At 57.1% G+C, this 27438-nt stretch overlaps 2 protein-coding genes across 2 annotated transcripts in view; both read right to left on the reverse strand.

Moving 5' to 3' along the window:
- Positions 1–1883: 1883 nt before the first annotated feature.
- STARD5 (StAR related lipid transfer domain containing 5) lies at positions 1884–10277 on the reverse strand. The gene is made up of 6 exons (XM_027068242.2): positions 10074–10277; positions 9376–9425; positions 8893–9025; positions 5303–5420; positions 4289–4382; positions 1884–2585 (listed from the first exon to the last, which is right to left on the reverse strand). The coding sequence occupies exons 1-6, from the start codon at positions 10170–10172 to the stop codon at positions 2438–2440; spliced, it is 642 nt and encodes a 213-aa protein (XP_026924043.1). The 5' UTR covers positions 10173–10277; the 3' UTR covers positions 1884–2437.
- A 5541-nt stretch (positions 10278–15818) lies between these two features.
- Positions 15819–27438, reverse strand: part of TMC3 (transmembrane channel like 3) — a 40856-nt gene continuing 29236 nt past the window's right edge. The window contains exons 16-22 of the mRNA XM_027068240.2: positions 25628–25756; positions 24394–24504; positions 23612–23737; positions 23190–23268; positions 22032–22074; positions 20203–20458; positions 15819–19096 (exon numbers count right to left, since the gene is read on the reverse strand). Coding sequence (XP_026924041.2) covers positions 18253–19096; positions 20203–20458; positions 22032–22074; positions 23190–23268; positions 23612–23737; positions 24394–24504; positions 25628–25756 — 1588 coding nt within the window. The 3' untranslated portion in view covers positions 15819–18252. The remainder of the gene's footprint in view (positions 19097–20202; positions 20459–22031; positions 22075–23189; positions 23269–23611; positions 23738–24393; positions 24505–25627; positions 25757–27438) is intronic.

The raw sequence follows: 27438 nt of genomic DNA on the forward strand, positions 1-27438 counted from the left end.
GGCCCGGCCCCACGTCTATCTCGAAAACCACAGACGACAGGAACACTAGTTATTCCCGGGGCCAGGAGCGCCGGGCCATGCCGGCGGGACCTGGTGGCTTCTCAGGGGCAGTGAACTCTTAGAAAAAGCCCCCGGGGCCTCCTCTTCACACGAGTGCCGCAGTGACCTCACGGCAGTGGCTGTCCGCTCGCCGTCCCGTTCACCCCGAGAAGCCGCTGGGCTCGGCGTGGTCGTGTCCTGCCTGTGGCCCCCGTGCGCCCCCTTGTGAATCCCGTGAAGCCCCGGGTGGAGGCAGGAGCTGAGCCGCCACGTGGACCAGTTCTTCTGGTTTCATAGAAACCCTGAAGACGCAGCCCCGGAAGGCGTGACTCAGTCCTGCAGCCATCTGCGGGGTCCCACCTGCGCGACGAGGCCACGGGGACCCGGAGGCACACCCCCGCCCCCACCACCTCGCGCAGAGACGATCCCGATCATCGGGCCGTTGTCAGGCAAGCGGCCAGGTCAGGCACGCGGACCAGCGCAGGGAAGGAGGACGCGGCCCTCCGTCGGGACTGGGAGGGGGGACACGCATGAGCACGGTGCCGGCCGGGGCCAGGGACACACAGAAAGCCTCCCGCCGGGCCGGACAAGCCAAGTGAGCGACAGGGGCAGGCTGGTCTCGGGGCTGGGGCGTGGCTGTGGGTGTCGGAAGGGCCCCCGGCTCGTTAGGAACGGCCACGAGGCCAGGCCCAGAACAGCCTCTGGAGACAGGGTTTCCAGCCGCCCACAGGGACCCCAGCGTCACGGTTCCCGACCTCGTCAACGCGGCACGGAAACGAGCCTCCCCGAGGGCCTCTCCCGGCTGCCCCGGTCCTCTGCTTTGGGCAGTGACCTCGCCCGTCCCTCCATCTGCACGGACTCCCAAGCAGCGGGCTGGGGCTGGCATTCGTGTCCCCGTGTGGTCCTAGAGAGACAGGAAGTCGACGCGCAGGGATGCGAGGGGTCTGAGTGGCAGGCACGGGACCAGACGCGTGTTTTCGGACTCCTAGTCCAGTGCTCCGTTTACCCCGACGCTGGCAGGTGGGCAGCATGCCCGGGGGGCCCCGTGAGACGTGCGCCGGGCAGCACGGCTCTCCACGTCGCTGGACGGCCCGGCACAGGCAGCCCCGTCTCGCTAAGACCACCGCCTCCCGGGGACTCCTGAGCCGGTGCGCCCAGACCTGGCTGCACCTGCGGAGGCGACTCAGGAGGCGCTGACCCAGGACAGCGCCGGGCAGTTCTTCACGAAGGAAGGGAATCGAGATAAAGTCAAGAGTCTGATGACGACTTCCCGGGGAGCTAGCGGGGTGATCCCGACGGCACGACCGTGGGATCTGTGGTCGCATCACCACCCAGGGAGAAGGGGGCTTTCTCAGCCCCGGACACGGAGCCTCTCGTTTTAAAGGCTGCTCGGGCTTCGGCACATTCAGGGGACGGGCGGGCCAGGCAGATGTGAGGACACGGTGCGCGGGACTCTGGAAACTTTCTGCAGTCACTTCCAGCTGCCACACAAGGGGACTCTGGTCAGACACGCAGGGATCTTCCGCGCCAGCAAGGCGGGGGACAGCAGGGGAGGGGGTGCTGGAGAACTCCACATGACTGTGTGGTCCTGACCGGGGACAGGCAAGGGACCTCGTGGGGCTGCTGAGGCCCCTCCCAGTGGCAAGGCCGGGCTCCCCGGGTCCGACGGCCCACCGCGGTGGGCAGGGCCCGTGCAGGCCCGTGCGGGGACTCTGGCCAGCGCTGCTGGAGGGGACCTGCTCTCCCAGCCTTCCTGCTGACTGACCCCGGCACGGCCCGACCCGGGCCTCTAGCACGGAGGGTAAGAGAAGTTAACTCAGGGGAAAGAGAGAAAACAACCCGTGCAAATGGAAGATACCACAAACGAAATATTGGACGTATTTTTCCTTAACGCTCATCTCATCTGTTAAAGCAGTATTTTCAGAGCTTCTTTTTCAGGGACATCTTTTTAAAGGGGAGACCCTGGTGCGGTGTCATCAGGAAAACAGATGTCAGGTCTGCGACAACAGGTCGGACAGAGTCCCAGACGCCGAAGAGGCAGGAGAGCCTGGGTTTCTGGTATCGACAGGGGTTCCCTCTGACCAACAGGGACAGGAAGTCTCAGACAGTGACTGGCACGGAAATTTGGACCGCGGAGTATCACCCTGTGGGCGGCGGCTGGAGGGCTGGGTGCGCCGGCTGGAGGAGGTGTGCAGACAGCCGGCAGACAGGGCACCGGGGCGGGTCCCCCAAGGGGGCCCCGAGTGGGAAGAGAAGGAGCGGGACAGGGGGGCCCTCTCTGGCCGGCCTCTTGGGAGACGAGCGGTCCCCAAGCAGCTTCCACAGGGGGAAAAGCGGTACCCCAGCACCTGGAGCCCTGTGACGAGCGACGCAAGTTCTGGGCCAGCGGGCGAGCACGTCAGCTGTAGAATTTCTTCACGGCTTTCTCCAGGTTGGTGTAGAAGCCAGCCATGCTGCGGGGGAAGAAGGAGTCCACCACACTCCGTGGGAGGTACCCGCTGAGGTCAGTCTGGAAGAATGTGACCAGGTGGGTCCGGTCGGGCTCCCTGGAGAAACCAGAGCAGGGTCACGTCACGTGTCCGTGGCAGGGCACTGGGGCCGCACAGCAGGGCCGGCGAGGAGGGCCCGCCCCCCACCCCGGAGAAACAGCCGGGACGTGGAGATTCGTCCTCAGGAAGCCCACACAGCTCTGCGCCTGCCCATCAGACTTGCTCCAACGTCATGTAGGTCAAGGGCCTGGAGGAGGAGACCCTTTAAAACCTTGCCCTCCTCCCAGATGTACAGAAAGGGAAGTGAGGCCCGGAGACAGACGGGGTGAGCAGACAAGCAATGTCGGCCAGCACGTGCTGCTCTGGGCTGTGGCTTTTCCGGTCTGCGCGGACCATCCAGTCTGGGGCCACGACTCCCTCCGTCTCAAAGCTTCACATCCTCCGCCCCCCGCCCGCTGAGCCCGGGTGGCACCCCCCTCCTCTGTCTGCTCCTTCTCCTGGGGCTCGCCTGAGCCCTAGCATCCCTCTGCATGAACTCTTTGCCTGGAAACATGAGCAGGTAAAGGAGACACCTCTGGGGGGGCACTGGGCGTGGAGGGAGGTAAATGCACGCCAGGCCGGGCGGGAAGAGGCAGCCCCCAGAGGCCACGGACAAGAAAACAAGGACAAGAGGGGGCGCCTGGGTGGCTCAGTCGGTTAAGCCTCCGACTTCAGCTCAGGTCACGATCTCACGGTCCGTGAGTTCGAGCCCCGCGTCGGGCTCTGGGCTGATGGCTCAGAGCCTGGAGCCTGCTTCCGATTCTGTGTCTCTCTCTCTCTGCCCCTCCCCCGTTCATGCTCTGTCTCTGTCTCAAAAATAAATAAACGTTAAAAAAAAAAAAAAAAAAAAAGAAACCAGGGACAAGAAAACAAGGCAGAAGTTCATGGTCTTGGTCAGGGCACCTGTGCATGCGGGGGACCAAAACCACGTGCAGCTGTGTGTTGCGGGGCATGTGACTAAGCGATTTTCAAACTCCCGGAAGGAGTTTTAGCAAAACCCTGTGGCAAAGCCCTTCGAGGACTGTGTGGTTGAAGGCGCGCTCCCCCCCCCCCCCCCCCCCCCGCCCCGTCCTGCCGCCTGTCCCCGATGGAAGCGTTACTCTGGGTCACAATCTCGGGTGCAATTTCTTTCACTGTCAACTGACCTTCAGTTATTATTTACCCAGAAAGTTCTAGTAAAAACCTGCCCCGAGCTATGAGAAAATGGGACAGAACTGCCCCCGAGTGCAGGGTCAGGGCTGGCTCACGTGTGCTCTCAGAATCGCCCGTCAGCCCCTAGCACTGCCAGCCTCTTCCGTGTTGAGGGGACCCAAGCCCTGTGTGGGACATGAGGTGGGGACGGCCAGCCGCTCAGCCACTCCGGGTCCTCCAACTCTGCACCGCCAGCCTCTGAAACCTTTCACCCGACATAGATAACTTGACCTCCTCCGGCCTCAGTTTCCTCATCTGCTAAATGGGACCATGACGTTTGCCCAGCCTGTCTTATGGGGCGGGAGGGAGCAGTCCACGTTGAACAGCAAGAACGAGGCCTCCCACGGTCCCTTCCCCTGGGCCTGGTGCTTTGGGACATTGCATCACCGACGAGTAATGTCAAAGCCTACAGAGCCAGAAGGCATTTTTATGACTGCAAATCGTAATTAACGTGCCCCATGAACGAAAGGTCCACAATTAAGCTACGCGTGGGTCTGGGCACGTAATTCCATGCAGGAGATCAATCTCACCCGGGCAGAGGTTCGCAGAAGCAACCACAAGGGTGGTTGAACCCTCTCACGTACCCCGGCCTCGGGGGGCATGACGGATGTTCCACGTTGACAGCTGGAAGACAGCACAAAGCGGTCAGTGAGCTGCGACCTCAGACAGTCGGGGCACCGTGGCCCCTCCTGCCCGCAGACCCCACCATCTGGGGCCCGAGGAGTCAGCACGGGCGCCCCGTGACCTGCCCCTGAGCGTCCCCCCAACCCGTGTCCTTTACAACCACACACACACACACACACACATGCACACACGCTCATGGGTGTCCACACACGTGCACAGCCTCCCCAAGCCTGCCAGCTTCTTAGAGAAAAGAACACTGCACGGCCCGAGGCACGGCGGTAGGAGAGGCACCCCCTCAAGCCCGCCACGCGCCCCCCCTCCCCGCTGGGATCCGGAGGAACAGCAGGGGCTGCGGGTTCCCCGGGTGAAATACGCCGTGGCAGGACTCTGTTCCCCGCTGGGAAGGAGGGGACGACCCACAGCCCCTCGGGGACGCGGCCCCACAGGCCCAGCGACTCGTTGCACACGGAGGCTCCGTGCAGTCAAACCAGGCAGCACGTGTCGGGTGTGGACAATGAGCCTTGGCGGCCAGCGAGGTGCTGGCCACATCTGAGACTTAGACGTAAAATTACGGGGCGCCTGGGGGGCTCAGCCGGTTAAGTGTCTGACTTCGGCTCAGGTCGTGATCTCACGGTTTGTGGGTTCCAGCCCTGCGTCGGGCTCTGTGCTGACGGCTCAGAGCCTGGAGCCTGCTTCGGATTCTGTGTCTCCCCCTCTCTCTGCCCCTCCCCTGCTTGCACTCTGTCTCTCTCTCTTGAATAAACATTTATTAAAGGAAAACATACATATATATGAAATTACTAGCATGTGGCCCCTCCCCCTCGGCCCTCCGTGGCACACGATCCCACCCAAGCCGACGAGGAGAGGCCCACGCACAGGGGACGCAGGACGTGATCCCGGGGCGGCCGGCCGGCACTCACCGTTGGAGCTGAGAGTCCCATCCTCGTACTTCTTGACCAACACCAAGTCCACGAAATCTCTGGGGGAAATGAGCTTCATGGCGGCCGAGGGGGTGGCGGTTCTGCTGACACACAGCGTCTGTCAAAGCCAAGGGGAGTCCAGCTGCCGGCCGGAGGTCTCCCTGCTCCCACCCCACACCCCGGGGTCTGGGAAACTGGGGAGGGGGCAGCGCTGACCGTGGACTGCAGGCTCTACATCAGGGCCACTCTGAGCTTAAGTCTCAGGGTCCCCAGAGTTGCCACTGACTGTGCGTCCAGGGAGAGCCAGGCTGGGCAAAGCTCTCGGCGCACCCCCCCCCCCCCCCCCCCCCCCCGCCACCGAGCTCTGAGAACTGGGTGTCATGAACCCATTTGACAGGTGAGGACACGGGGGCTGGGAGAGGTGAAGCAGCTCACCGCTAAGCTCAGGCGGGGAGGTGTGAACCGCCTGAGAGGCAGGAGGGGTGCTGGTTTTAGGCTAACCCTGCACCTGCCTGACCCTGAGAGGCTGAGCCAGGCAGCTTTCTGCTTCCCCACGTCCCGGCCCTGGAGGACGTGCCCCGGGAACCCCACCCCGTCCCAGAGCACCCCACCAGTCCTCTGTCCCACCCTGTAAGCCAAGGTCACCCTAAACCCACCCGGGCTCTAGCCCACTTTCCCCTGGTGCGGCGGGGCCCCGCCCTCTCAGGCTCACAAAGGAGAACAGGTGGAGGATGGGGCGGGCCGCCTGGGGGCGAGGGACAGCACGACTGGCAGGTGTTTTCTCAGCCACCTCTGCCCCCAGGGTTTGAGTCTGCAGCCGGGCAGGCAATCCCTGGGGGGCACCGGGAATCCTTTTCCAGATGACCCGGACTCCCCCGTGTGCCTCCTAAACCTACCTGCCCGAGAACGGGCTCACCTCGACGCAGGCCCTCCCTCCCCACTGGAGACACGGGCACAGCACGCTCGACCCATCTGGAATCCTGTCACGTGCGCCCGAGTCCCCCAGAGAGCCAAAGGGACACGTCAGGATGCTGATTCCAACAGCAAAGGAGGGCAGCGGGAGTGAGAATGTCCTGCCCTCCCCTCTCTTGAGCAGATTCTTTCTAAAGGCCAAAGCTTCTGTTAGAAACAAGGCAGTCCGGCCTTGTCTGAGTCCTCATACTGTGCCATCACAGTTAGTAACAAGACGGCGGGCTTCTACTCCCGATTCCTGCTGCAGGATGCCTCGTCCCTGAAGGAGGGTGTTTGGGGACGGAGATAAAGAGGACACGGGTAAGAGACCCTGAAGGTGTCAGCGCGTGTCCTCAATGCCACAAGCTCGCGGCGTGGCCCTGTGTCTCATCCATCCGTCTGTCCATCCATCATCTACCTATCAACTCGGAGATTCGTCACAATCAGGCTAATCCACACCGCCCTGCAGGGGAGGGCTCCGTCCCCCCATTCTCACTGCTTCACAGAGAGGTCAGGAGGTGCCGTGGTCAGCCGCTTCGCCCGCTGAGCTCACCAGCAGCCCGTGTGTTCCCCTCTTTTGTAGCTATTGTCCACTAAAGGCTCTTTCTTCCTTGTTTTTTTTTTTTTTGAAGATTTTATTGTTAAGTAATCTCTACACCCAACGTGGGGCTTGAACCTGCAACCCCATGATCAAGACTCACACGTGCCATCGACTGAGCCAGAGGGGTGTCCCCTCTAACTTTCTAAGTGGAAAGTCTTATCTTTTCACGGACACGTGAATTAATTCAAGGAGAAAAGACCCCCTGTTCCTCTCATGAGAGATGTAAAATAGTTTACTTTTATAGTTTATAATCCTTCATCAACATTGGTAATCTAATCATGTTATTTTACTAAATTATAATCCTATCCTCAGTCCAGATTTGAAAAACTTTTAATGTACTTTTTAATTTTTTTTAACGTTCATTTATTTTTGAAGCAGGGGAGGGGCAGAGAGAACGGGAGACACAGAATCCGAAGCAGGCCCCGGGCTCTGAGCTGTCCGCACAGAGCCCGACATGGGGCTCGAACTCACAGACTGTGAGATCATGACCTGAGCCGATGCTTAACCAACTGGGCCCCCCAGGCACCCCTGGGTAAATTTATTTTAAAATGAAGCTATTTAGGGGTGCCTGGGTGGCTCGGTCGGTTGAGCGTCCGACTTCGGCTCAGGTCATGATCTCGAGGTTCGTGGGTTCGAGCCCCGCATCGGGCTCTGTGCGGACAGCTCAGAGCCCGGGGCCTGCTTCGGATTCTGTGTCTCCCTCTCTCTCTGCCCCTCCCCCCCTTGCGTTCTGTCTCTGTCTCTCTCAAAAATAAATAAACATTAAAAAAAAATTAAAAAAAGATAAAATGAAGCTATTTAACTATCCCAAGATGGGGGGCGGGGGGTGGAAATATCACTTGGCATAAAGGCCCCCGCAAAATATACAGGCAAAGGATTGTTGGATTATAATTCTAAGGGGACTAGCAGATGTCAAACGGGGGTCAAAGGCACATCAGTCCCCGAGACCCCCTTCTTCAGACTGTCAGAGAGTAAACTGAGATGGGGCGATCTCATCATGTGGGATTCAATTTCAGCTCTGGCCTGACGTCTTTTGTATCCCAGGGGTGTGTGCCCCGCCCTTCAGGAAACGGGGACATACACTATGACAAGGGACTGCAATGTGACTTTTGGCCGAGGCAGAGAACACCTGGGTCCTACCGACTGACCAACACACCGCACTATGTCTGGAAGGTTTCACAGCGTCATCTGTGTAAACAGCCGAGAGGCGGTCACATCCACAGATGGCAAAATCAAACCGGTTGGCAACATTTCCCCCCAAGGCAACTGGCTTATTATTTTTGTCTACGACTTTGTTTTTGTTGCCTTAACTTCCATAATCAGAATGAGGTGGGTTCTTCCTGCTTACAAGCTCCTGAGGCTTAATGTTCTGAAGACACAACCGTCTAGAATTGTGTTCCTATGGTGGCTGATAGCTCCTTGTGGCTGTTTAAACTGACATCGAGAGTAACGACCAACAAATAAAATGAGCAATTCACTTCCTCAAACAATTCATTTCCTTCACTTTCTTGACACGTTTCAAAGGCTCTGTGGCCACACGGGGCTAGTGGCTACTGTAGTAGGCGTGGTTACAGCACAATTCCATTATGGTGGAAAGTTCTACTGGGCGGGGCTAGCTTAGAGGACACACGTCTTATCAATGGAGAAACTGTAATCCAGAGCCGCCACCCGGCATAGCCCCGCAGCTGGCAGAGAACCCCGACGCTGGGGCCAGGACTCTGGATTCATGATCACGGCCCCATCAGAGGACGATATTTCAAACCAGAGCTGGGAGGTCAAGGTCAAATCCAGGCACTGGCCCAGCAGCTGCAGGGCTCACATTCACACCCACTTTTTCATCAGCTGCTGCGTTCTCTGCACTCTGCTCAGGGCTCCTCCGCCTCCCCAGTCACGCCGTCTCCTACCTGGACCTGGCCAGTGGGCAGCCTGTGTTTGCTGGGTACCAGGGGTCTGCAGGGTCCTCCCCTTGCCAAGAGCTGCCACTGACCAGCTCCAGAGGGAGGTGACTGCCAGGGTAAGAGCGCTCGCAAAGACTTACATCCGTGATGCTTTCGACAATTTCAAAGCTGCTCACATTCTCATCCCACTGGTCTCTCAGGGTCCCAGCAAGTGGCTTAACGCAGCCCCACACCTTCTCTGGCGTCCCATTCACGATGCCTTCTCCCCGGTACCTGGAGCACAAGGAGGAAGGTGATGCCAGGCATCAACCAAACCCTTTTTATCCTGGGATCGTACACAAGGACTCGGTGCCACATCTGTCACCGCTCTTTGAGACAGCCTCGCAGATTGGGGGCTGAGGTTTACCAGCCCGCCTCCCCTCAGGCCTGCAGGAATGGACAGTGACTTTCGCGCGAGAGAGTTTGCTGGAAACGGTTGAGATAAAAACAGGAAGGTTTTCTGGACGACAACTGGCCAGCTGATTCCAGGGTGCTAGGGGAGACTGGAATTATTTTAGGAAGCAAACCCACAGAGACATCCAGAACGGGGTGGCACTTCTGATGAACTTGGACAAGGCACTTACAGGTTCCCTGGAAACTCCATAGATGGCCTCCAGGAAACCGAGACTCCATTCTGTCAAAAGGCACAGAATCGCAGAATTTAGGGCTAGAAGGGCTCTGGGAGATCACCTGGCCCCTTCCCCTGGTCTGGAAGTCTGGAGCCTCGAGAGGTGGGATTCTCCAAGGTGCGTGACCCCACTCGTGTGCAAGGGCGGGGGTCCTGGACAAAGCTGAACGAGATGGAGCAAGGGCTCTTAACTGGATTCCAAGAGCTCTGGGCGGTTTTCCAACCTCTCCAAATCACCTCGCATTTTGTTTCCTCCAGCAATGTCAGTCTGCTCCTTAAAAATCATGAGCTGCGCAGGCAAAAACTATTCCCATGCCGCCCTCCCGGGAACACAGAGAGAGGTGCAGGCTTTGGAACCTGGTGTTTTGGCTCGACTCCAAACCACCGTGTGCTAGCCAGGTGGCCTTGGACAAGTCACACAAGGAAAGGGACAGACACTTATCTCCCGGGGTCATAGTGCGCACAACAGGCCTAGGATTTTTTTTTTTTTTTTTTTAAGGAAACAACCCTCAAGGGAATCTCCTCCCAATCCAGCTCCAGGGTATCGGAATGCAGAAAGGAGCGGGAAGAGGAGGAGCCTGGGGTCTACGGAGGAGACCCCGGCCCCAGGGAGCAAAGGCCCCACGACCCCTTCCTGCCCAGCTCCTCACTCACGGCTTCCCGGCAAATTTTCCATCCTGACTTGTCTCGCCGGTACTGGAGCATCTTCTCCGCCACCGTCTCGCCCATCTGCGCGGCCAGCGCCGGGTCCATAGCGCCAAGGGCCGCGCGTGGCTGCGGGGTCGCGTCCCTGCTGAGCGGCGGCGGGCGCCGGGTCCCGGAGGCCGCAGCTCGCGGGCCCGGGCGGAACCTGGGCCCCGGCCCCGCCCCGCGCTCGGGATTGGCCCAGGCCGGCAGACGGGCCCCGCCCCGCGCTCGGGATTGGCCCAGGCCGGCAGACGGGCGGCCGGAGACTGGCAGGGCCCGCGAGCGCCAGGCCCGGCTGGGCGGGTCCGGGGAGCGCGGCGCAGACCTGCCGGGTCCGCCTCCCGCCCGCCGGGTCCCGGGAGCCGCCTTGCACCCCGAGCTCGGGGCGGCCCCGCGGAGGCCCAGGCGGGCCGGGAGCGCGCACCGGTGCTCGGAGCGCCCGCAGGCCTGCAGCCGGGCCGGGCGACCGTGCAGTTCGCGTCGGAGATGAGCTTCTGGGGCGGCTGCTGCGGGGGCGCAGGGGGGGTGCGCGGGGACGCGGGGTAGGGGCCGCAGCCGCGGAGGGGAGACGGTGGGGCCGGGGAGGAGAGGGCTCCGCAGCCGGTGCCCAGACGGGGGAGGCTGGAGGTCTGTGCCAGTGACGTGGGGGCTGCAGAACGGCGGCCGCCCCTGCGGTCTGAGCCCCTGGGGACCGTGGTGCCCTCAGTTCTGGGCACTTGGGGTTGGAGGGCTGAACGACCTAGGTGGAGGGGCCCAGGAGGCGTGGGATGCGGGGGCATCTGGGGCAGAGTGGGGCTCCGGGTAAGAGGTACAGGCTTCTGCGCATCCAGGTGGCCTCGGTCTTGGGGAGCGAGTGGGGCCACATTCCCCTGGTGCGAATGGCAAGGGCAGCCTCGGTCTCTCCTCTTCTGGAACCAACCAAATGTGTGAAGAGGTCAGCACTGAGGTCTGTGTGTGCGTGCGTCCCCGTGCCTGTTGTTTCTTGTAAAGGTGTGAAAAATGGTTGTAAACCAAAAGACGACTTGAAAATCCTTTTCGGAGATTGTGATGGGCTGCCGGGCTGTAAGGAAGCCCTGGACGGGGACTTGGGGAGTTAGGGACTCCCGGGTTCCGGACCCGGCTTCACCCCGTAGTGGCTGTGTGATTTGGGGCAAGTCACTTAACCTCTCTGAGCCTCAATTTGTTCCAAGATGAAGTGAGACACTAATCAATGTCTCCGTGCCAAGTGAAGTCACACACGGATATTCCTAGGAGGCAGCAAAGGAAAGACCAATGAGGTAACCACATTAAAAAGAATTAAGCACAGGGGCGCTTGGATGGCTCAGTCGGTTGACCTTGGGACTCTGGATTTTGGCTCTGGTCATGATCCCAGGGCTTGGGATCCAGCCCCGCTTTGGGCTCTGCTCAGAGCATGCAGCCTGCTTAAGAGTCTGTCTCTCCCTCTGCCCCTCTGCCCCTCTCCCCCACTCTCTCGCTCTGTCTCTAAAAATAAAATAACTTTTAAACATAGGGAAAAAAGATGTTTTAAAAAAATTAAGCACATCAAAAATGCTACGAAAATATCTGAAGGAAAATTGGAGCACTGTTTATCTAAAAGTAAGTTTTTGTCATGTACAAAGTGCTCTTACGAATTACTAGGATATTTGCAAACAACCGAACAGACAAAACGAATGCATCAGATGGGAACAGATACTTTGCAGAAAAATTAACAGGGCTAAGAAGGCAGTGAGAAGTTGCAGGACCTCCCTCATAGGGAATCCGTCACTAAAGCATTAAAACAAGCGTCCACTTTCACACCTATCAGCCGGGCAGATAAAAAGGTCTGTTAATTCCGGGTAGGAGAGTGTATGTTTTAATACACTGCTGGCAGGAGTCTAAATTTATGTAACCTTCTGGGAGGAGAACAGCTTATCAAAATGTGTTTACTTGTGCTTTGACCCAGAGACTCCTGCACAAAGCCGAAGATTGATCATGCAACCCGAAACAAATCCGTTTGTTGGCGGAGTAAAGAAAGTTACAGGGTATTCATTCAGTGGACTATTAGGTAGCCGTTAAAACAGTGAGACACAGAGGAAGGGGAGCCCGGCTGGGACAGGAAATATTCTCTGGAGCACAGGCAGCAGGCTGGAAACGGTTGATGGGAAGTCGGCTGTTCTAGCCAAGAGCAATTTATTCTCTACGAAGGAAAAAAATGGTGTTGAAAACTCAGTTTATGAGGGCTGATGGGGGGTGGGAGGGAGGGGAGGGTGGGTGATGGGTATTGAAGAGGGCGTCTTTTGGGATGAGCACTGGGTGTTGTATGGAAACCAGTCTGACAATAAATTTCATATATTTTTAAAAAACTCAGTTTAAGAATTGGCTTAGTATTATTTAAATTCTTAACTCTCCCCTATGAATGTTTTATATGTGCAATGTGCACTGACAGGGAATTTTTTTTTTGCCAAAAATATATATTAAAAGACAAGGGTATTGAGTCAGTGCGCAGCTGAGATTGCCTGGATTCAGATCCCAGCATCGCCACGTAACTAGCTGTGACCCTGGCAAGTCACTGACCCTTGCAGACTTTAGCGTCCTCATTGGGAAAATGAGAAAAATCATAGCGCTACCTCCTGGGGTTGACATAGGAGCCGAAGGTTTTAACGGATGGGTTGGCAGTCGGAATGGTGGCTGGCGTACCATGAATGTTCATATGTAACATATCATATGCGTCTTGAGTGAGAAAAGAAATAACTAGAGATGTTTGTGTATGTTTATACATCGATGTGTTTAGAAGATTGGCTTCTAGAAAGATACAAACTGCGAGCAGGAGGGCGTGATGCCAAAGGCCGTTACTCTTTTTATTTTGTATCCTCATACACTGTGTTTAATTATTCTAATTACTAACATGTAAGACTTTTTAAGTTAATAAAAGCCTCCTTGACAAATTCAGTGTAGACTGTCTGTAAAGCTGCAGCTCAAGACCTTGTCAGCTGGGACCAGTCAGAGATTTTTTGTTTGGGGATAAAACACAGTGAAAGCATAGCTCGGGGAAAGTCAGTCTTTCTGTAGAAAGTGATTTTCTTTTCTTTTTTTTAATGTTTATTTACTTTGGAGAAACAGAACATGAGTGGGGGAGGGGCAGAGAGAGAAGGAGGCACAGAATCCGAAGCAGGTTCCAGGCTCTGAGCCATCAGCACAGAGCCTGATGCGGGGCTGAAACCCACGAGCTGTGAGATCGTGACCTGAGTCAAAATCAAGAGTCAGACGCTCAACCAACGGCGCCACCAAGGTGCCCCATAAGGTTACAGATTCTTTTTTTTTTTTTTTTTAATTTCTTTTAATGTTACTTTATGTTTGAGACAGAGCATGAGTGGGGGAGGGCAGAGAGAGAGGGAGACAGAATCAGAAGCGGGCTCCAGGCTCCAAGCTGCCAGCCCAGAGCCCGACGCGGGGCTGGAACCCACGAACCATGAGATCACGACCTGAGCCGAAGTCAGATGCTTAGCCAACTGAGCCACCCAGGCGCCTAGAAAGTGACTTTAAAGTAGACATCAAACACTTAAGAGACTTATTCTTATATAAATGGAACATGGTTTTTTTTTAAAAAAAGAGTTAACACTGTAAGAGTGTTTAATGTTTGCTCCCAGAAAACAAGAAGCCCGGAGACCTGTGGAGGTTGTGGGGGCCGGGCAGGGGCGGGGGTCGACCCACAGGACTAGCCGCTCACAGGGCCTGGGGCTGACGTTCAGAGCTGATGGGAAGGAGGATGGAGCCCCTCTGCCGTCCCCACTGATCAGAGCCCCTCCCACCACGTCCTCAGGCCTCTGAGTAACCCACCTGTGAGAGCAGATCGTGCTGGAATCCTAGTTGAATATTAAATCAGTGTAGATGGCGGGGTGGGGGGGGTGGGGTGGGGGGAGCCCGGCGGCCTCCACCCCACCCCAGCTCCAGACCGCGGAGGGGTGGACCCCTGTGTGCACACCCTCCAGCCCTAAGAGCTCCTGAATGGGGTATTTGCTTTCTACTTGGACGATGGCGAGGGATCGGGTGTGCGTTTCTGACGCTCATTCCGGCAGGTGCTGTCCCCACAGGCGAGTTTTCACCTGTAAGCACGCATATGCTTGTTCTTAGCCGCAGCTGGTTGTTTTCGGCGGGTCCTACTTGCCACTGTCCCGAGCACCTGCTCTGCGTGGTGCCTTTGAGCCCTCACGGCATTAGGAGATACTGACTACCGTCCCATTGCACAGGTTGAGAAACTGAGCATCCGCTAGGGTGTCCATGGCCCCGTAGCTAGTAAGGGGCAGAGCTGTGGCACACGCCCAGGCTCTGTTTACTTAACAAGCTTTACTGCCTCTGGCTTCCTGTGAGGAAACACAGTGTTTACCTCGAAACGGGCAAAGAGTAAAATCCAAACCGCGGCAATCCTGAAGAGGGAAAACACGCAAACACGTCCACGGAGGCGCCGGAAAACAGGAGGGCCACCCGAGCCTACAGAAGTCAGTCTTTTCGAGATGCACAGAAACTGCTCTCTAAATACTCTGGTCTTTGCGAATTGGGAGACGGGAGCAGTGACCGAGGGAGGCGCCTTTAGGGGCCTAAGACATTTGCCAGACTCTTCCCATCAAGAGGAATTCACGCACCTCGATTTAGTGAATACCGTTGTCCCGATCTCTGAGACCTGAGAGGAGTTTGTTGCATAGACATGGTTAGGAGAGATTTTTTTTTTTAACGTTTTATTTATTTTTGAGACAGAGAGAGACAAAGCATGAACGGGGGAGGGTCAGAGAGAGGGAGACACAGAATCTGAAACAGGTTTCAGGCTCTGAGCTGTCAGCACAGAGCCCGACGCGGGGCTCGAACCCACGGACCGTGAGATCATGACCTGAGCCGAAGTCGGCCGCTTAACCGACTGAGCCACCCAGGCGCCCCAGGAGAGATTTTTAATAACGGTGTGGACCATGTCCTCAGTGATAGTTTTACTGGAGGGTGGATGTGAATCGCCCCCTGCCCCCCACCGCCCGCAGGGACCGTCCCCAAAAGCCCAAGCCGTGCTGTGAAGGGTCAGTTACGAGAAGGTGTTTTGGTAGCGTGGACTGGGGCTTTCTGCTGGCTGCGGCTCAGGTAAGGGCCAGAGCTGGTGGCCTCTGACAACAGAAGACCGAGCAAAAGGCGGACAGGCTGTCCGTTCACAGATGAGAAAATGCGAGCAACCAGTCAACACAGGGAAAGAGGCTAACCACCAGAGAAATGCGGATTAATTCAAATAACTTGGAATTTGGGGCTCCCGGGAGGCTCGGTCGGTTAAGCATTCAACTTCCGCTCAGGTCACGATCTCGCGGTTTGTGAGTCCGACCCCCCGCGTCGGGTTCTGTGCGGACGGCTCGGAGCCTGGAGCCTGCTTCGGATTCGGTGTCTCCCTCTCTCCCCGCCCCTCCCCGCTTGTCCTCTCCTCTCAAAAATACGTAACCACTGGGGCGCCTGGGTGGCTCAGTCGGTCGGGCGTCCGACTTCGGCTCAGGTCATGATCTCACGGTCCGTGAGTTTGAGCCCCGCGTCGGGCTCCGTGCTGACAGCTCAGAGCCTGGAGCCTGCTTCAAATTCTGTGTCTCCCTCTCTGACCCTACCCCGTGCATCCTCTGTCTTTCTCTGTCTTGAAAGTAAATAAACATTAAAAAAAAAAATTAAAAAAAAATTAAAAAAAATAAAATTAAAAAAAATATGTTACTAAAAAAAATTTTTTTTTTTAATTAACCTGGAATTTTTTTTTTTTTTTCCGGCAGGTGGCAAAAATTGCCTCGTGGTGACGATACCAAGTTCTGGTGACACGGTAAGTAAAATGGCCCTCATCATCTGCAGAGGGGGCTGGCACGAAGATCGGGGCGCACAGGGATTCACAGAGGAGCAGCCGGTGAAAGTGAACACACACCTGCCCTGTGCACCAGGGACCTGCCCTTCGAGAGAACCAGCACCCCCGTCACTCAGCATCAGCACGGGGGTCAGCCGAGACCATATAGAAGATGTTGATTGCCGCACGACCTTTAGCTGACGCGGGGATGACTTCAACGCCCATCGACAGGAAATGGAACGGTACTGAGTTTATTCCTACGGTGAAATACTAGGCAGCAGTTACAAGTGAACTTGATCTTTATGTTTTGTCGATAGGCCTCGAACACATAAAGATGTAAAGTGATACAGGCAATACGATAGTATTTGCTTAAGCAAAACGCGCTTGCGTATGGTTACGGATGTTTCTACACACCTATTTACACACACACACACACACACACACACCGTACGTAGCTGTAAACAACTATGGACGTGTACCAAATTCTTGGCAGGGCGAGAGGGGTGTGGACCTCTGTGTAGGGATTACAATGCACTCTGGTTGTATCTGTAATATTTTCTCACGACTGATAACACGGTGATAGATGGAAATCAAGTAAAATCGTAGTGATCGTTGATCCAGTGGGGGTGGGGGTGCTCGCCACACGGGGCTTTGTATTAATCTGTATCTTACACTGAGTGCGGGCTCCCAGGTCAACTGTGTCGCCTGCTCCCTGATGTACGTTTCCGGCACTCACGAATATGATGAGCTCTCACTCCCACCGTCAGGTGCTGTTCCACGGTAAAGATGGTTCTGGAGATGTAATGGAGGTCTCTGACCGGTTAACGTTGACGTGATGAGAAGGGAGATCCCTCTGGGGGGGGCCTGACCCGATCAGGTGGGCTCTTTGACAAGAGCGTCTGGGACTTCCCTGGAGGAGATTCAGAGCCGACGGGGTATCCTCTCGCTGCTTGGTGAGGCAGACGGCCGCGTTGCGCAGAGGGCCACGCAGCAGGGACGTGTGTCCGGCCTCCGGGAGCGGAGGGCTGGCCACAACCTCCAGCAGATGAATTCTGCCAACAGTCACGCGAGCTGCTCCGAAAAGGCCCCCAGCCGCGATGGACAGCCTGGCGGAGACCTTGGACGGAGCACCCAGCTGCGTCTGTGCTCGGCCCACAGACACCGTAGGATGAAAACTGTGTGCTGCTTTAAGCCACCAAGTGTCACACAGCAATGGAAGAGGAGGACAAGCCCTGTCACGTGTCGGTTCTGGGGGCAGGGGGAGGGCCCAGAAATGAACAAACACCGCTTTGTTCCACAGGCTGGTGGAGGCGGCGGAAAAGTTGAAAGACACAATCTGGAGTGGCGAGAGGGGTCATGGAGATAGGACTAGGGGGTGGCCTCCGGTTGGCCACGGCCGACTGAACCCACACTGCTACAGAGCCCTGCGCAGTGCCCGCGAATGGGGCATCGGTCACCACAGGTGCAGATCACGTGACGGGACGGACACCTCCCTTCCTTCCCCCGGGCCCATCGGCTGGCTGGTCTCCACCCGGCGTTTTCTGCCTCCGTGAATTCCTCTTCCACCTACAACCTGGAGGAAGCCTGTCGCCAGTGGGAGAAAATGAGGTCGACACACAGGGAGAGCTGGGAGGTAAAAAGACAGGGGATCCTGAAGACGTTCGACACCCACGTCCAGCTGAGCCTGAAGCCAGCTTGATTCCCATCCTTCCCAGTTAAAGGAACCAATAAACCCCGGGGATCCCGTTACTTCCTAGCCTTGCGTCCTCGTTAATACGGACGTTCACGCAGCCCGGTAAATAGCAGGAGTTCTCACACCGAACTCATTCCCGCCATTCCTAGAGTGACAGTTCATATGAACTAATTAAGCGCCGTGAAGTCTTGGGGGGCAGGCGCCTCGTTCCTGGGTGTCATCAGGGAGCCTGGAGGGAGCTCCGTGTGCCGAGACAGACGTGACGGGCGTCAGGGCTCAAACGGTGCACACGCGTGAGTAAGGACAACACAGACATCTCACAAGGGGTTCTGCCGTCAGGCTGAGCTGTCTGGCTTGCCCGTGACCTGTGGGCGCCCTGAACGGAGGGAGGGGATGGAAGTTTTTGAAACGACAGCCTGAAGCTCCGGACGTGCTGGCCACAAAGAGACCTGTGGACGCAGCCCAGCGCTGGCGGTTGCTGGAGAAACTGGAACTGTAGCCCTGTCCTGGGGCTGTGTGTTCGAGTCTCCTTCCAGAAGTGGGCGGCGGGGGGGGGGGGGGGGTACCATTCGCCGTCAGACCAGTAGACCAGCACTCCAACTGGGCTCTGAACCAACAGGACGAAGTCTCTAGACGTTAGAACAAACCAGGTCATTCAGATCCGCGATCAGCTCCTGCCTGGATGTGGCCTTTCTCCTGCCGAGCTGGAGCACAGGCCTTGGGAACCTGCCCTTGCCGTGGGGGACCCAGAAGTATCGCTCACGGCTGCTGTCCCACTGATCGCTGCTGGATGCTGCTGACACGGAGTCCGATTCCGTCAGGGGCGGCTCAAACTCCGGCCTGTCCCTGAGGTTCGGGGGGTGCTGTGGGTACTGGGAGCCCCGGGAGCGTGGTTTCTTGTACACGTACACCGGCCTGTCGAGTTGAGTCTCCAAGCCGTCACCCCAGGACCCGTGGGGCACCCTTCCCTGGCGCTTGGGGGCCGGGGTCTGCCTCTCTGACCTTTCGCCAACATAGAAGTGAGGAGGCCCTCGGAGGCCCGCCGGGGCGTGTGGGTGGAAAGAACCTTCCATCAGCTGCCTCCGCGGGGCGTCCTCGTCTTCCTCACTCAGCTGCGGGGAGCCACCCTGCCGGGGGCCCCGGGACACAGCTTGTCGCGTGCTCCTGGGGTACACCTCCACCAGGCCCTCCAGGGCATCCATCCGGAAATGTCTCTCTGGCCAGAAAGTTGGATGGGAATTTTTGTGAGAGTCTCGCTCATTAATGATGTAGTAGCTGGGGGCCTGGGGCCTGCGACCACGCGGTGCCCAGGCCGAGGGGCCTGGTCCGCCAAGGGGAGGGCTGATGTGCTGAAAGCCTTTTCGGAAAAGAGGTTCTGAGTGAGCGTCTTCGATGGGCTTTGTCAGCATCACAGGTGAGCGGGGTCTGCTCCTGTGCCGGTCACCTGTGCTCACACAAGGACCACGCGGGCACCTGTAAGACAGAGGTGGGTAAGCGCCTGGTCCGAGGCCCTGCCTCCCGAGTGCCGCCAGCCAGGGAGGCCGTGTTCTCGGCCTTTCCCTGACCACGTTCCAGAGTGTTAACATGTGCTCTGCAGATGCACGCACAGGATGGTTTGGGGACCCGGGAGAAACAGAAGCCTTTGCTCCTGGAATTCTAGAACACCTACCGGAATGATGTGCGCGGTGCATCTCCATGGAGGGAGTAGGGCAGAGGGCGCTTTGCTAACATATCTCACCCTGAGCCCCCGTTTTGTCCAGGAGCACACAGTGGGGCTAATATTAGGCCAGCGCGTGTCGGGAACGCTCCTCCGTGGCATCCCTGCCGTGGGCTGTCCGGCCGCTCAGGCACTTCCTGCCCACCCGATGGTACGGGATCCCTCCTCCCTGTCAAGGCCCCGTAGATACACTCTCTTATCGCAAGATTTCAAGTCCTCCGTGAACTTGGTCACTGTCTTTAAGAAAAAAAAGCCCAAACCCCAACAAACCCCACCCCCTCCCCCCAGCATTTTATCTGAATTGCTTTCACGGTTGTCGTGATCAATTCCAACCACATCCTCCGTGAGTTGGGGTCAGTGCGCACTCCCAGAGTGCATCCGCTGCTGTCTTATGTGGGAGGAAGGCTCAAACAACGACAACGGACCCCAGGTAACACAGAACGACCTTGCCAATAACTTGGCCAGCCCGGAACTGAAATATAAAAGATCTTGCCAATAATATGGTCAGTGTGGAGTTAAAAAAATAAAAGAACCAACAATTATAAAAGGCATTTTCTTCCCCTGAGGCTGTAGAAACACCTACCCTAGGTTGGCAGGAATGTTTGCTTACAGGTGATCCGGCAAAAGGCGGAGGGGGAAGAATGTGTCCTGTTTGACCCACTCTGTCCCCCCATTTCTTCTCAGTACCAGCTGGCCCCGTGGCCGGCTGGCAGAGCTGGAATTCGACGGCCTGGCCTCCTGAAACTGCTGAGGCCCTCAGATCCCTAAGGGTTCTTCAACCTGCACTTCACGGCCCTGGCCATCACCGGCAGGTGTCACGGTCAGGGAGGCAGGTTTCCAGCTGGTCTGCAGATAAGCTCACCTGTTCGTGTCCTGCCCCGGCCTGGGTTTGGACGTGCCGGGAAGAGGCGAGCTGGGGCTGCGGGGGCCTGGCTGGGGACTCGGGGGTGTGTGCTGGGCAGCGGCCTCTACCCTGCCACTCTCACTGCTGCATGAGTCCCAATTGACCACGGCGCCGTTGCTCTGGGGTGTCCCTGAGTGAGCTGAGGACAGCTGGCTGCCGAGGTCGCCATCCTTGGGAAGCCTCTTGCTGCTTTCGTCTTGGGTTTGGATTCGGGCTGCGGGAAGAGGGTGGGACGTGAGAAGGCAGGGGTGACCCGTCCGGGCTGGTTTAGCTGCAGGAACGTCAGGACCTCCAGCTGCTGGGTGTGCAAACCATTGTGTGCCTGGGGACACACCTATCCCGCAGGCAGCCAACGTTCTGCAACCCCGATCATATCCTCACGGGGAGCTGGAAGGGAGTGTGGACTCCCATGAACCCCGAGGCTTTATAAATGCATCATGTGAGGCCCCCAGAGGCAAAGCGGATCGTTGCCCAGCTTTGGGGCTCTGGTCGTTTACCTACACAATGCATATCATAAGCTTATAATACAACAATTATGAGCTTTTGGAAGCAGTTCACAGAGCATTCTGGAAGAAGACATAGCCTGGAGCTGAAAGAGGGCCATCGGACAAAGCCACTGCCCTCCCGAGAGAGCTCCCGAGGCCCTCGGTTTTAAGGACCACCCGAACTAAATTATGTCCCGTTGGCAACTAGTCCTTGACTTTCAGTGGGGTTGGATCGTGTGAGCTTCAGTCTTTTTCTGTAGCGGATTTTCATACATAGGGTGCTTTCTGAAAAGGGGGAGGGGCAAGGCTAACCCTTGGGCCTCCTGGCTCTTCCTCAGCGCCCCCCCAATCCCCCACACCCTCACGAGGGGGACAGATCTAATTAGCTCTGCAGACACAGAGCCGGCCCATGGAGCCTTTTAGGGCTTCAATCTCATTCACTTTCTGCAGGAGAACGTGGCCTGTGCCCTTTCAGCACTGAGGGGTGATCCCTCCGTGGTCTCTTCGTGGCCCCGGGGGCAGACGGGGGGGCCCCGGGGGCCCACCTCCTTCCTTCCGGCCACACCAGCTCTCTGCAGGAGGGGGAGCCTGGGCGGGAACAAGTTTGTCGGAGCCCCTGGAGAATTTGGGGAGAGAAGGCCAGGCCCAGCTGGCATTGCCCTGCGGGAGTGGGACGAGGGGTGCCCTCAGAAGGTTGCACCTGGGGCACCGACGGGGGGAGGGGGGTCTCGCAAGGAGGAAATGGCCATCGAGAAGTACAGAAAAGTTAACAAGACAAGGGCGTCCGTATGGGTTTGCTCCAGATTTCTCTGTTGCTTTTTCTCTCCCGACTCAAACTCTCCTTCTGATTTCAGACATGTTTCGGTGCTATTCACAGGCCTGGGTATGACGGAAAAATTATAAGTTTAAACCAATATTTATAGCCCTATTTTATTGTGCCTAGTTCATTGTGAAAACCACAGTTTATCAGGCATTTGTATTGGTAGCACACCTTAAACGGCTGTATTGAAAACATTGTTTTTAATGTTTATTTTTGAGACAGCAGGAGGCAGAGTGCGAGCAGGGGAGGGGCAGAGAGAGAGGGAGACACAGAATCGGAAGCAGGCTCCAGGCTCCAAGCGGTCAGCACAGAGCCAGCGCGGGGCTTGAACCCACAAACCGTGAGATCATGACCTGAGCCAAAGTGGGACGCTCAACTGACTCAGCCACCCAGGTACCCCCGAACTGCTGTATTTTTAAATGCCCCCCTCCTCCCCCCCCGCTGCCCCAACTGAGGCATGAGGCATTTTTGTTTCTACTTACCCTCTACCATTTGGGCAACCTTTTTCTTGTCTTCAGATCTGGCCTAAAATACAAATAATAAGCATGTTTGCTTTGGTTTTAGCAGGAAGAAGTAATGAACACTATTCTGGGGGGGGTGGGGAATTCACGTGTGACTGCTCACGCCTTGGGCCAAGAGCCTACGACTGCTATCACTTGGGGACAGCGTACTCGGGGACTCGGGCCTTGCTTAAATGAATAAACGCCGACACCCCAGAGCTGAAGTTTTACCCAGCAGGTTTTATTTTTAGGGCCAGCTGTTCGACAGACCGGGTGTCGATTCTGCCAATATGGTCAACCTGAGACACAGATGAGAAAATACAGATCAACATGGGACGTGTATGTTTCCCCAAAACGCCTTCTGTAGCTCCACATCCGTTTCTTATGATTGTTCACGGAACTGTTTCTTTGCCTGAGCTGATACTCACAGGAGTTACGGTTTTCAAAGTTGAAAAAGGCGGATGTTTTTTGCGTGGGGCTCTGGGACTGGGGTGGGGCGAGGAGGCAGCCAGGAGTGGAATTGTAGGGAGGCACCGCCCACTCTCGGCTGCGTGGGGCAGGGTCAGCGGGAGCCCGAGAGCCCGTGCCTCCCTTGCCTCACCCCGTCCTGGCCGGGGCGGTGTGCAGAGAGGGGACACCGTGCCCACGCTGGACCTGTTAGTCTCCTTCTGACCGTCCTGAGAGCTAAGTCCCAGATGGGAGAGGGGGTGACGACACCGGAGCCTGAAAGTCATGAAAAAGGTGCGTCTTTGGGTCCAAACAGAGTGCGTGGGCTCAGATGTGCAAGTTGACACAGAACGGGAAAGGGGCCCTTTTTCCTTCCTGTGAGTGGGTCGCGGCCCACAGAAGAGCCCTGCACCCTGAGTCCCTGGGGCAGCCACAAGAGGGCGCTGACGCGCTCAGGGCATCAGCAAAGCTGCGGTGGGCGGGAGTCAGCTAGTTCCTGGGCCAATGGGAGCTGTCCCTGGGATTTCTTAGAAAGAACTCTGCTGGAGCCTGGGGGAGGCGTGGCCTTGTGCCCCGGAGGTGGCCAAGAGTCCTCGGAATCCGGAAACGTGACCTCACCGGTATTCCCTTGCAGGCGAGAGCTGCCCCGCGGCGGACACGCAGTCACGACGGCAGAGACGAGGCCGTGCTTACGTTTTGGATTTGCATTCTGAGCTGCTGGTTGCTGAGCTTTAAGGATCTTGCGATGCTCTGAAGGTAATAGATGACCATGCTGGGACGGAAGAACACAGGCCACGCGTGAGCCCCCCTCGCCTCCTGCTGCCGGCCGCCCGGGGCGCGCTCGCGGCCAGGCTGGTGCGGGATGATTTCAGCGTCTGTCCGACAAGACGACGATAGCGGCATTCGGCCCCATCGCAGCGGCCTCGGCGGAACGAAGCCCGCCGTCCCTCCCTCCGCGGCTCCCGCCTGGGTCATCAGGCTTTACGCGGGACTTTGCAATGAACTCATGGCTTTTATTGGGTTATTGGAGAGCAGCGCTCTCTCGGTGGCCAGGGCTGCAGAAGTCCCCCAAGCCTGGCGGGGAGCGGGGTGTGTGCATCGCGTGTGGTACTCACAACAGCAGCAGTGTGGCCGGCAGGATGACCACGGGGCTGCTGACGTACCCCACCACGGAGCCGAACCACGCGGGGAAGTCCTCCTCGATGGTCTCCGACACGACGTCGTACATCTTCTCTTGTCCGCTGCGAGGAAGACAGAACCCCAGATGGTGTTGCTTTTGGCAGGAGGACTCTACGGACCGTCAAGCAACAGCCGTATGGCCGGAGCCCCGTCCTCGGAGTCAGGTGCCAAGGGAGGGTAGATACCCCAAAGTGTAAGACATGCAACATTCCTAAGCTTTTGTATGACTTGTCGACTGATGGGAGATTTGAAGGTGGAGTCAGCGATCACCGTGTGTGCGTGTGCGTTTTAAGGACGGTAAATGTCCCCGATAGTTTTGAACCCGACCTGAAGGGAAAGCTAGGCAGAGAGCTCTGGGCCCTGCTACCCTGATGCAGTTAGAGAAGTAACGTAGAATGAAAAGGGACGTGGGTTATCTTTTGATAACGGCTTCCTGAGCTCTGGAAGGGACGAGCGCCCAGGTGACCTCCTCTGTCGCACAGCAGGCTGTACTGTTTTGATAGGCGCTATCTTTTCCAGAAGAGCACGGAGATGCTCTCCCAGCCTGCCGTCAGGGAAAGGGCGCTCACCAGTCCTGGACTCCCAGGCTGTGGGTTCGAGACCCTTCTCTGCTGTTGACCTGTTCCGTCGGCAGGGAAGAGAATTCCCTTCAAGGCAGGGGCCCTTCCCCTAGAGCTCAGTCGCTCAGGGCAGAGGAGACAGACCTGAAGTAACTTACCTGAAGGGCCCGCAGTTCAGAGACGGCTTGTACCGAGCAATAGCAAAGACGGTGGGCAGCATGCACAGAAACAGCATGAACAGTAGCATCGCCAGGTAGAAGTTGTTGGATCTGCGAAGAAACCGCGTGCCGCCTGCCGAGTCTCTTCTGTGACAGTTGACACGATGATATGCCCAAACCGACACCCACACCGAGGCCCTGACTCTTTAGACAGAAAACTCCTCCTCCTGCAGGAGGCTCCCGGGGCATTGGGGAGGGGGGGAGCTCAGTCGGTTGAGCCTCCAACTTCGGCTCAGGTCGTGATCTCACGGTTTGTGGGTTGGGTTCGAGCCCCGCGTCGGGCTCTGTGCTGACAGCTCGGAGCCTGGCGCCTGCTTCGGACTCTGTCTCCCTCTCTCTCTCTGCCTTTCCCCTGCTTGCACTCTGTCTCTGTCTCTGTCTCTCTTCCAAAAATAAATAAATATTTTAAAAATTAAAAAAAAAAAAGATGCTCGGGGGGCGCAGGAGTGGCTCAGTCAGTTAAGCGTCTGACTCTTGATTTCTGCTCAGGTCATGATCTCAAGGTTCGTGGGTTCTGCCCACATCAGGTTCTGTGCTGCTGCACGGGGCCTGCTCGAGACTCGCTCTCCCTCTCTCTCTGACCCTCCCCTGCTCGCTCGCTCTCTCTCAAAACAAAGAAACATTTTTTAAAAAGTTTAAAAGGATGCTCAGGGGACTGTTGAAGGCAACGCTGTTCCTAGCAGGGTGGGGAACACCCCACGCGCCCACCGACAGGAGCAGGGATAAAGGCCCTGGGGTGCTCTCCTTAGGAAGCACTGCATGAGCACAGGGCTGACGGTACACAAAGCAAGAAACCGGGAAACGCGGCGCCCTTAGGAGTCGGTAACGAGGGGAATCGAGTGCAAGGGGGGCTTCCGGGTATGACTCTGGGTCTGCTTCTTGATCTGGGTGCTGGTTCCCTACTCGCATTCAGTTTGTGCACGTTTACGCCTTGTGCCTTTTCTAGATGGTTCTTAGACCAGGAAGGCGTTTCAAAACAAATGTGAGGAGCTGGGGAGGAGTGAATCGGAGTCGATCTGAGGGCGGGGCACGGGCGGGGGCTTCAGGGGACGTGCAACCGGAGGACGGACGGGCCAGGGCTAGGCGGCCGCTGGGACACCCCTTGCGGCACGTGGCCCCGGGGGCGGGAGGCCCAACGAGCCCTCCGTGTGCAGCGGCCGCGGTTCCCACTCACCTGGAGGCTCGGAACACCTGCTGGTGGGGCACGTTGCAGGTGAGCACGGCCCAGCTCCTCAGGTACATGAGCCCGATCAGCTTGAGCACGTTGAACGCCGGGAGGCACGGGGAGAAGAAGGCCCCCATCCTGCAGCACAGGGGAGGCGGTGAGCTGTGCCGCTTTGGACGCTTGGGGCGTCCCCGCGATGCCTAAGGAACCGGAGACACCCCGGAGGGGCCGGGAGCCGGGCCGCCCGGCTCGCGGACACGGCCGGTCACCCCCGCGGGCGAGGAGTGACCCTGTGATGACGCCCCTGCCGCGCGGGTGTGCTCGGCGTTTGTGTCTGCCTCCTCGTGTGGCGGGGGGCACACACGTTCGCCCCAACACCTGACAGTCGGCCTCGGGCCACCCCGCTTTCCCGAGAGACCCGTCTTAGTACCTCTTGTCACGAATAGAAATCCCAAGAGAATCTTTGCTTTCTCGCTTTGACAAAATTGCCCATACGGCAGTCCCCTCCTGGTCTGCAGGGCTCTGTTCCAAGACCCCTGCGCTGGGGGACAGTGCTGAACCCCGCATACACCGGGTTTTCCTACACATTCCCCCCCCCCCCAGGTGATGAAGTTTAACCTGTAAGGTCGGCACTACGAGATTAACAAGAACTCCCTGTAAAACAGAACCATTAGAAGATAATGTCACAAAAGGTCTATGAAAGTGGACTCCCTCTCAAACTATCTTATGAACTGCACTCACCCTTCTTCTTGCCACGATGCGAGATTACTGTAGTTATAAAAGTGCCTGATGCTGAGTAAAATATTAAATAAGCGTTGGGTGTGGCCTTAAATACTGCATTTGTGAAAACTGTGCAAACGGGAGAGGACTATAAGGGTACAGACTTTGAGAAATGTCACTCGATGCTTCTCTATGCCTCATGCATTTTACTGAATGATTAGGGAGAGAGATTGTGTTTTCTGAATGCACGGAGCCTCCGAAAAGAAGGATGGAAACTTCTTTTCCTTGCCTGTATTTGAACAGACAGCACTGCGTGTGGTCCGACAGGCAAAGCCAGAGGCGGAGGCTTGACTCGGGGAGCTCCCCGCCGTGCTCCCACAGACACGCGCGTATGTGGGGGTCCCTTTGCGTCTTCGGTGTCCTTAGGAAAAAGATTGCCTTGGCCAGGAGTTGCCCCGCGTGAATGGATTTCATCCCAGGATGGGTCTCTCCGTCTGGACGATGGCCATGCTCTGGGCTCAGTGTCTCCATGAAAATATAGAAGCACATGGGAGGGACAGTGGGGGGCTGAGGGCGGGCCTGGACCCAGCTGTGACACAGCCACTCCTGGAACTCCTGGGGGCTCAGCAGACTGTGTTCCTAGCCGTCCCCCAACCTCCCAGCAGCTTATTCTAATGGTTCCTCTGCAGATATATATATATATTTGGGGGGGGGCTGTGACTAATAGTGGCCTAAATACAGACTATTTCTTTTCTCGTTCCTTTCTGCAAAATGCTTAGAAAGCCATTGCTAAAAAGCCATAGTAAAATTAACTACACTTGCAAGATGGTCTAGTTAGGAACTGTTTATGTCGCTTTTAATTCTTATGACTGTTACAATCGTGTCCCGTCCAGACCGAGTAAGGCAAAATCTTAGTCCGGGGGCGCCTGGGGGGCTCAGTTAGTTAAGCGTCTGACTCTTGATTTCGGCTCAGGTCACGGTCTCACGGTTTGTGAGTTGGAGGCCCGCGTCGGGCTCAGCGCTGACGGCACGGAGCCTGCTTGGGATTCTGTCTCTGTCTCTTTCTCCCTGCCCCCCTCCCCTGCTCACGCTCCCTCTCT

The sequence above is a fragment of the Acinonyx jubatus genome, chromosome B3 (genome assembly GCF_027475565.1).
Source record: "Acinonyx jubatus isolate Ajub_Pintada_27869175 chromosome B3, VMU_Ajub_asm_v1.0, whole genome shotgun sequence".
Taxonomy (NCBI): Eukaryota; Metazoa; Chordata; class Mammalia; order Carnivora; family Felidae; genus Acinonyx; species Acinonyx jubatus.

Excerpts from the sequence above, each read along its gene's own strand:
- STARD5 (XM_027068242.2), bottom strand. The coding sequence starts at position 10,172 with ATGGACCCGGCGCTGGCCGCGCAGATGGGCGAGACGGTGGCGGAGAAG. Across the intron at positions 9,026-9,375 it reads ATGGAGTTTCCAGGGAACCT|GTACCGGGGAGAAGGCATCG; the intron begins GTAAGTGCCTTG and ends CTTGTGCTCCAG. Across the intron at positions 4,383-5,302 it reads TGGGACTCTCAGCTCCAACG|CTGTCAACGTGGAACATCCG; the intron begins GTGAGTGCCGGC and ends GCTGTCTTCCAG.